The sequence below is a fragment of the Geotrypetes seraphini genome, chromosome 3, assembly GCF_902459505.1.
Source record: "Geotrypetes seraphini chromosome 3, aGeoSer1.1, whole genome shotgun sequence".
Taxonomy (NCBI): Eukaryota; Metazoa; Chordata; class Amphibia; order Gymnophiona; family Dermophiidae; genus Geotrypetes; species Geotrypetes seraphini.
Window position 1 is genome coordinate 142,840,439 of NC_047086.1, and position 12,097 is coordinate 142,852,535.

At 41.7% G+C, this 12,097-nt stretch overlaps 1 protein-coding gene across 2 annotated transcripts in view; it reads right to left on the reverse strand.

Moving 5' to 3' along the window:
- SNX17 (sorting nexin 17) overlaps nucleotides 1-12,097 on the reverse strand; it is a 149,845-nt gene that overhangs the window by 17,297 nt on the left and 120,451 nt on the right. For both annotated transcript variants that reach the window (XM_033938345.1, XM_033938346.1), the window contains exons 9-11: nucleotides 11,966-12,058; nucleotides 4,591-4,794; nucleotides 3,959-4,081 (exon numbers count right to left, since the gene is read on the reverse strand). In XM_033938345.1, the coding sequence (XP_033794236.1) occupies nucleotides 3,959-4,081; nucleotides 4,591-4,794; nucleotides 11,966-12,058 (420 nt within the window). The remainder of the gene's footprint in view (nucleotides 1-3,958; nucleotides 4,082-4,590; nucleotides 4,795-11,965; nucleotides 12,059-12,097) is intronic.

The window sequence follows — 12,097 nt, forward strand, 5'->3', positions numbered from 1 at the left end:
GCATTTCCTCTCGTATTTTCCTTGACAAGTTTTTCCAGGAAGCAATCGCCTACAACAGGGGTGTCCAACCTGCGGCTATGCGGCCCCGTGAAGTATTTTGTACGGCCCCAGTCGAGGGTGATGCAGTGTTTTCCTCTGCTGCCCCCGGGTGTTTACCGTCTTGTTGGCTCCCTCCTCTGTCTTGCTACTGCATTTGCGCGGCCCCAGAAAATTTTTTTTCGGTCAATGCGGCCCAGGGAAGCCAAATGTTGGAACCCCTGGCCTACAGCCGGCCCAGGGAAGCCAAAAGGTTGGACACCCCTGGCCTACAGCATCCAGGAACTGGGTCTCCCTACTGGCTGGAGTTGCCTAGGTTCCAATCTATCCCAGGATAATTGAAGTCGCCCATAATAACTATATTGCCTCCTTTGATATGACAAAAGATAATGATGTTCTTTAAATTTGCAATCTTTAACAAGTGGGAAGACAAAGTTCAGGTGCAAATTTCTCCTGTTTCTTATTTCCAAAAGTAAAGAGGTCAATCAGGTATTTGGGAGAAAGTCCAAACAGAACTTTGAAACAGAAGATGACTAAAAATTACCTCCTTACTGACACTATAATTAGGCTAAGGACAATACCTGCAATATAGCCATAATGATGAGTCACAACTAGACTGACCCGGTCCTACCTTACATTTCTAAACTCAGTTCTTTTGCATTCTCCATCTTGGTAATGATCTTAAGAGGGAAAACCATTATTAGGCTTGGGAACAGATTTGAAGAACATGAGGACTGGATCAGCCCACTGAAGCAGACTGGTATTGCACATTCTGCTTATACCGTTAATTCCCTGCATATAGGCCATCCCTCTGCATAGGCCGCACCCATGTATAGGCCACAGAAAAGGGCGGCCTATGTTTAAAAAACAGAAGATAAACCGCCCCATGGTTTTAGCCATGGCTTATCTTCCGGTACCTCCCCTGCCTTTGTCAATCATCCCCCCTTCCTCGATACCTTTTCAGGAACCCCCTGGATGGCAGACAGCAAATCTCCAGCGGTGCAAGGCAGCCGCGATCTCTTCGGCATCTGGCCTGTCCTCACACCGCCTGCTGAATGGCCGACGTCAGCTCTCACGAGACTCGCAAGAACTGACGTCAGTCACTCAGCAAGCAAAATCACTGCTGGAGATTCACTGTCCGGCATCCAGGGGGCTCCTTAAAAGGTACTGGGGGTGGGGGGGGGGGTGACTTAAAATTTTTATATAGGCCGCCTCATATAACTAGGCTGTGCCCCATACAGGGTTTGTAAAACCCATGTATATGCCGCGGTCTATATATGGGGAAATATGGTAGTTAATATATGTGCTCTCATATTTCAACCACATCCAAAAACTCCAGGTGACAAATGATGGCTGCCTTTACTTATAGTGCACGGATTACAGACAGTGTTTTTATACTACTTTTGGTGATTCACAAGTATCTCCATAGAGATGCAATAATTCATGAAAAAGACTGAATGTATTCTCACCTGACATAGGATGGTATTTTTTTTTATCCTTTTACAAAAAGCCTACCCATAACAGTGAAGAATGTGTGAGAAAAATCCTGCATTTTTATTTTGTAAATAAACCTATTAACATGCCTTGTAAACAAAGAGCCAGTCAGTGTGCATGGCAAAGGAATATGCAGTTATGAAGACCATCATCTGAGTGCAAAATGCGGCTGGTGACTCACTATGGATGCACCATGGTAGAACACTGGACTACAAAATGGTGACAAGGCTTGTATTTAGCAGTCTTCACAGGGAGTCTGTTTCATACGTGATTTTGGCCAGGCAATTTTCTCTTTAGGAATAGCCAGCCTTTATTGAGAAGCATCACTTGTAACTAGCCCGGGTTTCTTATTCTGAACTATCTCCCACCTTCTACCTAGCCCAGCTATCACACAAAAGGGTTTAACAGAGCATGACTCCCCCAGAAATCCTGTCTGATCATTAGATGCTTACTAACCTGGGATTTAGCTCACACATTTTCAGTAGTAGTTCAAGAGGAGTTATAAAACAGGTAGAGTGGATATTGCCCTGCCCCTGATGGCTCACAATTTAAGTTTGTACCTCAGACAATAGAAGGTGAAGTGATTTGCCCAAATCCATTAGGCATTTCAGCAGGATCTAAACCAGGCTTCTCTGATTCAGTCTACTGCTCTTCCACCAGAAGCTGTCACTGTGCAATGACTAGGACTCTCAACCCGCCACACAAAAAGGAGCACAGATCACTACGTTCTGCAGCATTTCCATCCTTAGCTGGCTTTAAGAAACCATACTTTGGAAATAAACCATCTCTCTCCAACATAATAGCCCCACACACTGCCTTTTCAGGAAAAGATTAGAGACATATCTCTTCCCCTAGAAGTCTCAACTTATCCCAGTCCTCTTCATCCCACAGACTGCCACCCTAAAACTAACCTAACAATGATAAACTTGCTTATCTCTAACACTATATCACAAATGTAACCAGGGCAGGATTAATTCTTCAAGGGCCCCCCCCCACCCCATTTACCTGTTTTCTAATCCACTTCTTTATTTCCACTTGATTTCTTTTTTCTTTTATTTTAAAATTCAAAACCATATCAGTGCCAGTGTACAGTTTTTCTTCTATGCAACCCCTCAACATCTCTGAACAAATCCCCCTTCCTTCCCCAGGACAAACTCTGAACCCTTTCCTCATGGATCCTGCTTACCCCATGTATCCTGCAGTCTTCAGCAGGATCCATGAGGTTTATAGAAGTTAAAACAAAAATCCATAGGGTGAGCGGGATCCATGAGGTCTGCGGGAGTTGAAAAACGATGATCCTTGCGGATCCCATGCCACAGCTTCCCCTTTGACACAAGCCGCCCAGGCGGAAACAGGAAGCTGCGTCAGAGGGGAAGCTTTGGGCTGAGCAGCCGCTTGCAACTTAAGAGAATGATTGCCAATGCAGGGGCCCGTCTGAAAAAGAAAGCGTTGATTTTTAAATGGAAAGGCGACCATGAAGGTGAGGGGAAAGGAGGGAGATGGACCAACTAGGGGAAGAAATGCCTGGACTGCAGGGCCCCCTGGAGCTGCAAGGCCCTGGGCAGCTGCCCTGTTTGCCCTCCCCTAACAATGGCCCTGGTCAAATCACCACACCGGCGGGCCACCCCTTGATGTTTTCAGGCCCAAGGCTTGTGTCTACTGGGCCTACCCTTTAATTTGGCCCTGAATGTAATTCTTCTTGCTGTAAGCCGCAATGATTCCCTGTTGAAAATTACGGAATATAAGAAGTTGTATTGTATTGTAGCTCATAGAATTGCCAGAGCTTTCCAGGTAGACTTCTGCACATCAGATTGTTCTGTACAGTAGCCACATAGTAGTTATAGCACTGGGCTGAGAATCTGAGAACCCAGGGCTCAAATCCCACTGTTGCTCCTACTTAACCCTCCAATACCTCATATACAAACTTTGACAGTAAACTCTCTGGGGACAGCACAATACTACTATACCTGAATGTTACTCAATTTGAACTATTACTAAGGAGGCATAAGCTAAATCCAAATACAATTTTAAAGAAGGAAAACATGCAAACAAAATGCAGAAAAGATCTACAGTTTTTAGTAAAAAAAAAAAAATAAAAAAAACACCCCAATCAATCAGATAAAACTGGAGACCTGTACTTCCAGTAGCCTTCTACTTTTGCTACATGGCTATCTCTACCAAGATACCTGAATGCTCCAAATCCAGTTCCTTGCTTTTTACCAACCCTCATGCTTTCCCTTCTTGAAAGGAACCTGAGCAGCCATGGGATTTTCATCCATGGATCATCAGCCAAACCACTGTTCCCCAACCAAGTAATTCACTATTTGGGAACATATCACTTCATCATATGCTTTAGCGCTTCTCATATATAAGCAGTGCAAATTTGTAATAGTTTCAGATATTACTGAAGTTACATCTCATTTCTTACCTGGGGGCTGGTGATGGTGACCCACTGCAACCGATCTTTGCTCATTAAGTATTCAAATGCCAGCTCCAGTTTCACCTCTGATTTGTCTGGGCTGGTGTTGGCTGTGCCATTCACCATTGCAACCTAAGAGAAAATGCATCAGTTATGTATTCCTCAAAGAGAGAATGCCAATGCCCTTAGGAGTGGAAGAGTGGACTAGTGGTTAGAGCAGGTGACTTTGCATCCTGAGGTTGTGAGTTTGATTCCTACTATAGCATGTAAACTGCTTTGATTATCAAGTTCCATCCCCCTATACCCTTTCTCTACCCATGTGGGACTCCCAAGAGGGGATACAGGAATGCACATTCCCATATCATAAGATAATACTATTTAAGAGCCAGCAGAGGGAAGCATAACAGAGGTGGTTAAGTCTAAAGAATTAGTGTTCTCAGGAAAAAAGAATTGAGGGTGGCCTGGTATGTAGCAATGTGGCAGATGTGTTAAAAAACACAAAGGACTGTCCCCAGTTTGTTTCAGCCTCACATACCCAATATCTGAGAATGACTTATGCAATTATCAAATGAGTATGTTACTAGTGCTGCTAAATAACACATACACATATTATATTTTATATTCATTGTTGTATAACTCACAGATGATGTGACCCTCCAACACCTCATCCGTGTAACCTTGAAGCTTCCCTCTTTCATCTGCTCATTTGGGAGCTTCACCTGGAAATTCAGTTCATTGTTGCCAGCACTGACAATCACGTGACAGCCCTTCTCTGGGAAATCTGTGATACACGGGTCAAACTTCAAGTAGCCATAGTACTTCAGTGTCTGTGCCAGCCGGATAAACTGCAAAAGTAAACCAGCATTGCTCTCAGATGCTATTGCCTCCTGACTGAACTGTTCTGTTCTCAAAGAACATTAGGGCAGGGGGTGTGCAAGAGTGAATGTGGCACTTGGAGATAGCTTGGCAAGAATCAATTTCTGAAAGTAGCCCTAGTGATTAGAGCAGCAAGCTGAGAATAAGGGAAGTCCAGGTTCAAATCCCACAGATGCTCCTTCTGACCTCAACAAGACATTTCCATTTCCTTATGTATAAAATGGATTACAAACCCTCTGGGGTAGGGACTAACACTCTTTGAACTTACATCTGGAAAGCCGAGTAATTAAATCTAAAATCAAATCCAAGGTTTGTGTAATTGGCCTGCATTTCCTGGAATTACTAAGAGAACATTGTGGGGGGTCATCAAATTATTAAACCACCCCTCTCTTTGCCCAATTTAATTTGAAAGCTGCACTAAAGTTCAGAAGGACACAGACAGTACAAGGTATGCCAAGAGGAAATAATTTCTATGACAGATGATACTAAGAGCACAGCAAAACAAAATCCATGTTAAAGCAATCTACAAGTGTCTAACACAGATTCAAGATGCTATTATGGAATTTCGTGTTTGACTTACTAACTTTAAATAACTTAACCCCGAGTGTGGCAAAATTGGTTGAAGCTACAGCCTCAGCACCCCGAGGTTGTGGGTTCAAACCCACACTGCTCCCTGTGACCCTGGGCAAGTCACTTAATCCCCCCATTGCACCAGGTACATTAGATAGATTGTGAGCCCACTAGGACAGACAGGGGAAAAATGCTCGAGTACCTGAATATAATCATGTAAACCATTCTGAGCTTCCTTGGAAGAACGGTATAGAAAATTGAACAAATATATATCTGTAGGTTCAGTGCAAAAACTCTGTGGAAGTGTTAGCTACAGATCTGAACCCAATAAGAGAAAGCTGAAATGAATCAAACTTCTTTATGTCTTGTTTCGATAGCGTCCAACTTTCGCATCCATAACTGACCACTGAGAAAATGAGTACATAGATAAGTCTGCCTTTGAATACTTTGTCGAGAGCCTTCATTGAAGAGCGACCAAGTGCTATTCTGCCGAGTATTTCCTCCCTGCTAGTTGCTTCTAATAGAGTTAAATCTAAAACAAATGGGGTACCAGTAGTCTGAGACTTCATTGGTTCCCAAAGTATATTACATTACAGATTTCTATTCCGCCATTACCTTTCGGTTCAAAGCGGATTACAAAAAGAGTTATGGAAGAAGGGTTACAACGTTAGATCAGAGAAGGTTTCCAAGAGAGGGAAAAGTAGGATCTGGGGTTAGGGAGGGGATGGTAAGAGGGCGGTTAAGCTTTATCATGGTATTAAGCTTTATTAAGGGATTTCTTGAAGAGTATAGTTTTTATTTCCTTTCTGAACATCTTGTAGTCTGGGGTTGATGTCAATAGGTTGGAGACTTGGTTGTCTATCTTCGCTGCCTGAGTGGCCAGTAGTCCGTTGTATAGTTTTTTCCTTTTTACTTCTTTGATTGGGGGGTAAGTGAATGGGGTGTGTGTTTTTCTATGCCTGGTAGAGGTGGTTTGGATGAGGCGGTCGTTTAGGTAGGTTGGGCTGTCTCCATTTATAGTTTTAAATAGTATACAGTAGAATTTAAATTGTATTCTTTCCTGGATTGGAAGCCAATGAGAATTGATGAATGCCTCAGTAAAGTAAAGGAAATCATACATGATAAAAAAGGAAGATACCTCCTTTTTGAAAATGCTTATAGAAAATAAATTATTTTCATTATTAAATATTTAGGCTCCTAATGCAGAATAGAGTCTGTTTTTTCAGACGGTTAGTCACCTTTTTGAGAAAAAAGTAGAGGAGATATTACTTATTGGAGGGGCCTTCAATATGACAAATACTGTGCAGAAGCTTTCCATCCAGAAAAATAAAAATCGTCAGATAACAAAGGTAGGAAAAATGTTTTTATTTTCAATTTAGTGATTGAAATATGTCAAATTTTGAAAATTTATACCTGTTTTGATATTTTGGACTGTTCAGGAAAAAATGCATTTCTTTCTATTTCTTTTGTAGTGTACTGTGTGCAGAGTCTGGTATATTAGGGTTTCGTTTGTGTACAATAGTACTTTTAGTTTGTGGGTTTGTATTTGAAAGGTTTTTTTTTTTTCTGTTTTCTGCATGTGTGACTGAGGCCAGGTGTTCTGGTGGGGATATAAGTCCAGAAACTTTGGTTGCTGTCGAGGCCCCAAGTAGGAAAATATTTGTCAGCTCTCCTTCAGCTTTTTTTGGACTTGGAAACAGTCCCAACTGAAAAATTAGTGAATACTTATGGCATGATCCCTGACAAACGCCACTCAAGAACCCAGATTTCTAGCCTCAATTTATATTCGAGTCAACCTTTTTTTCCTCCTTTTTTGGGGAAACAAAAGGTTACCTTGGTTTATATTTGGATTGGTTCATATTTGAGTATATATGATAAGTGTGAGTGGTTCAAAGGGAGACTTCATAAGAGCAGAGAGAATCACATTAAGATCCCAGGCTACAGGCAAGGACTTGATAGATAGTTTAGTATGGTAAAGTCCTTTCATGAATCTGGATACCAAAGTATGAAGTGAAAGTGGGTTTTTATCTAATGGAGAATAACATGCACTGATAGCACTGAGATGTACTTGAACCAAGTTAGTCATTAAGCCTGAATTAGAGAGGTGAAGAAGGTTGTCCAGAATGGATGAGAGTAGCCACACCAGACAGAGAATCTGGTCCACTTGAAGCGCTAACACCTTTGAGTAGAGGGTTTTCTGGATGCTTCAATAACAGCCAAGATTGAAGCATAGAGTGTGTAGGTATTCAAGTTTATTATTTATTACCCCGCCCATTGGGGATCCTTCTAAGAGGCTTACAATCAAATAATAATTACATTAAAAACTAATTTGACATAGACATAAAAAGGGGAGGGGGGAAAAGGGAAGAACTACAATAAAAGAAAAGCATAAGAACGTAAGAATTTCCGTTGCTGGGTCAGACCAGTGGTCCATCGTGCCAGCAGTCCGATCACGCGATGGCCCTTAAGTCAAAGACCAGTGCCCTAACTGAGGATTAGCCTTACCTGCTTACATTCTGGTTCAGCAGGAACTTGTCTAACTTAGTCTTGAATCCCTGGAGGGTGTTTTCCCCTATAACAGCCTCCAGTTTTTTACCACTCTCTGGGTGAAGAAGAACTTCCTTATATTTGTACGGAATCTATCCCCTTTTAACTTTAGAGAGTGCCCTCTCGTTCTCTCTACCTTGGAGAGGGTGAACAACATGTCTTTATCTACTAGGTCTATTCCCTTCTTTATCTTGAATGTTTCGATCATGTCCCATCTCAGTCTCCTCTTTCAAGGGAGAAGAGGCCCAGTTTCTCTAATCTCTCACTGTATGGTAAGTCCTCCAGCCCCTTAATACAATAAGAAATTACTCCTTGGTCCAGAATTGCAATCTCATTTAGATATCCTGTATTCCATTCAAATTAAAATAAAATTTAATTCAAGAATAAGCATCATGAAATAAAAAGAGAGTTTTAAATCCAATTTAAAAGAATCGAGGTATGCAAACAAATATGAACTGGAAGAAAATTCCAAAGTGTGGGACTATTTACTAAAAAAATAGATTGTCGAACCTGCATTCAATAATTTATCTGAGTAAGAAAGAAAGTAGTGTTGAAACAAATCTATGCATGCGGTGACATGTCTCAAAGTTACTCATGCACAGTTGTGGCTCAGTGCGAGTCTAACATTCCAAGAGACAGGATGTCAGGACAGTCCTTGTGCAAATCAAGTAAGAAACTGCTAGATTTGGAGCATAGTTCAGTGATAAAATTCTCACGAAAGAAGGAAAAAGCCAAAGGAGATCCATGAATGCATGACTGCAGTTTATGGTAAGTCTGCAACATCATTCTACAAAACAAAATTTTGGAGTAAGCAGTTTAAATGGGGTAGAGAACCCATTGAAAATGACCCTCACGCTGAACGGCCTGTGGAAGCAACTTCCACAGAAATGTGCAAGAAAGTCAAGAATTTAATTTTGTCAGGCAGACAAATTAAGGTTTCCTGAATAGCATAAGATATGGGCATCTCAGCAGGTACAGTTTGAAAAATAATTAATGAAAAGCTGGGCATATCCAAAATTACTGCAAGATGGATTCCAAGAATGCTACCACCATATCAGAAAGTCACGAGACTCCAGTGCTGTCAGGAGAACTTGGATATGTTCCTTGAAGACCAAGTGAATTTTTTTCATCGTTTGTTGACTGGAGATGAGACTTGGGTCACAGAGATCCTAAGTACAAAATGGAGTCAATGCAGTGAAAACACAAATCATCCCCCATCCCAAAAAAGATCAAGTCAGAAAAATATGCAGGCAAAGTCATGGCAACTGTCTTCTGGGATGATAAAGGACATTTTTGCTTCTGAAGTTCATACCACATAAAACAATCATAACCAGGGAGATTTATGCCAACACAATAATTGCTTTGTGGGAATCTGTATTCAATGAGAAAAGTTATGCCAACACAATAATTGTGGAAATCTGCAATCAATGAGAAAAGTTGAAAACTCACAGGAGGCGTGCTGCTTCTTCATGACAATGCATAAGTAACAACAATCACAAGCTGCCATTCAAGAATGTGGATTTCAGCAGCAGAACCATCCACCCTACAGTCCTGAGCTTGCTTGCTCGGATTATTTCCTGTTCCGAGTTTTGAAGAAATCTCTCCAAGGACAGTGGTTTTCAAGTGATAAAGACATCAAGGAAGCTGTGACGTCCTGGTTTGAAGGGGTTAAAGTCATTGCAGGAAAAGTGGATGTAGTGTATGGAGCTATCAGGGGACTATATTGAAAAATAAAACAAATTTTTTTTTTTTAAACACTTTTCTTTCCTACTGAGGTAGGTAAATTATTGAATGCCCCTCGTACCATGCTGTGAGTGCTAATGAGCGAAGACTGGAATGTAGGAGAGAGCCATCGTTCTGTGCAAGTAGTGTTGAAAACAGTTGTAATGTATAGGGTTCCCAATTTGAGAAGTGGGATTCATGCCAGAGAGGTACTATGAGGATCATAGTGCCCGACTTGGCAAAGAGTAGAGTTTTCCCAATTAGAGGTAATGCATATAGGAATCTGTTCTGTAGTCGATGAGGAAAGCAACCAATTCCAGGTGATTGGGGCATATAGTCTGGAGCAAATGAGTGGAAGTTTATAGTTGTGGGGGAAAGCAGAGATCTATGTTCTGAGTCCCCCCCCCCCCATTTGGAGAAAAACTGATGCAGGATGGACGTACTGAGAGACCACTCGTGAGGCTGAAGGAGTCAGCTGAGTGTCTGCTAACACGTTCTACTTCCCTGCCAGATAAACTGTTCTGAAAAGGATGCCATGAGCATATGCCCAAGTCCAAATCTGGATCACTTCCATGCACAGAGGGTGAAACCCCGTGCCCCCTTGTTTGTTCATATAGAACATGGCAATTTGATTGTCAGTCCAGATGAGAACTATTTAATGGAGGAGATGGTCTTGGAATGTTTTGAGAACATTTATCATTTATTGGAGTTCAAGAAGATTGACAAGGAGAGTTTTCTTGTGAGAAGACCACTCTCTAAGGGTGGAGGCCATTGAGATGAGCCCTCCAGCCCATCACAGAATTATCTTTGATAAGAAATTTTTGATGAGGAGGAGACTGGAAGGGGAGACCTCAGGAGAAGTTGCACAGAAGGAACCACCATTGGAAGGAGTGACAGAGATCTGGGTGATTTGTATTTGAATGGACAGATATCTTGTGGCCTGAGGCATGAGAAACCTTAATGTTGAAGTACACCTGTGTAGAGATACTAGTTATATGGATGGAGAATGGTCATCCATATGTCAATGCTTAGCATGTTTCGATGTAAGTCTATGCTTGGGAGGATGCAATGGTATGCCTAGAAGGGGAAGAATGTTTATACTTCTTAGCTTTCTTATATACGAGGTCTGCCGATGCTCGAAGCATCGATGATTAAGATGAGTCTTGATGCTGCATCGACCCCGATGCACAATGCTCCTGATGCAGTGTCAATGGAGATGATGCAAATGTCAATGCTAGAGTCGCAGAAGATGGTTCTGAATCCCCAGCCATGCTTAATGTCGACACCGATATGGTACCAAAAAGATTTTTGAATTGAAGTTTGCAAGCTTTCAGTGGCCTCTCTTGCATATAGACACAGAGGATACAGTCAATGTCCAGGACTTAGGCACTGGACACACCAATTATGCAGATCACAGCCTGATATGGTTCTATTGAATTGAAAGCATTTCTTGAAGCAGTTTGGTATTGATTTGGACCTGGAAAGGAAACGGCCAACCCAAAGTCATAGGACTCAATGGCCCAGGAAGCTCGATTAAGAAACAACCCTAAAAGAATCGATGCTCCTGGGCAGAAAAAAGGCTCATGGCAGCCTGAAGGGCAAAAATAAAAAAGTTGTAAAAAATGAATCTAAATTGGTAGATATAAAGGAACTGGATAAAAAGAAAGAATGATGACAAAAAGGACAAAAAATAATGATGGGAAGACACCAAAAAACGAAAAGTTTGACATACTGAGAACACTGAAGAGACAACTTCTTAGATCCACGGAAAATGAAGAACTGCAGGTCCCACAAGTGAACGTTGGGCAGGAAGGCACCGGCATGCACATGGTACGGGCTCTGCCATAAATTTAAAGTGACAGTGCACTTAATATGTGTGCACATATGTGTTCATACCGGATTCTATGGATGATGTCACCCCACATGCGAGACTATTCCTGCTTGTCCTCGGAGAATCAAATTTATGTACATTGTTTTTTCTAGCACACTCTTCTTATTTCCTGCCAAGCCGTCTAAACACATGCATGCTACAGGAGCCAACTCATACTGAGTGGATGGCAACAATTTTTAAGCCTAGTTAGTTGGCCTTCCTAATATGCTTGCAATGCAAAACACTGATTTTAAATATCCTCAAACTCTTCCCTCATTCCACTGGGAGAAATTAATGAAAAATGTTTTTGTTCCCCTGACTGATTTATACTCACACAGCTGTCATATGCTTGCCTAGAAAAGGAATATTCTGCTGCTTACATACTCTGTTTGCCACCTGCTTACATACTTCAGCAGACCAGAGCCACCTACCTCTTTCTTGGACACTTTCTCCTGTAAGGATTTCAGCTGTCGATGTTGTTCCTTGTTTACCAGGATCCATCCTTGCTCAATGTCAGATACCGTCTGCATAAAAAATAAGCAGATAGCAGCAAGATATAAATT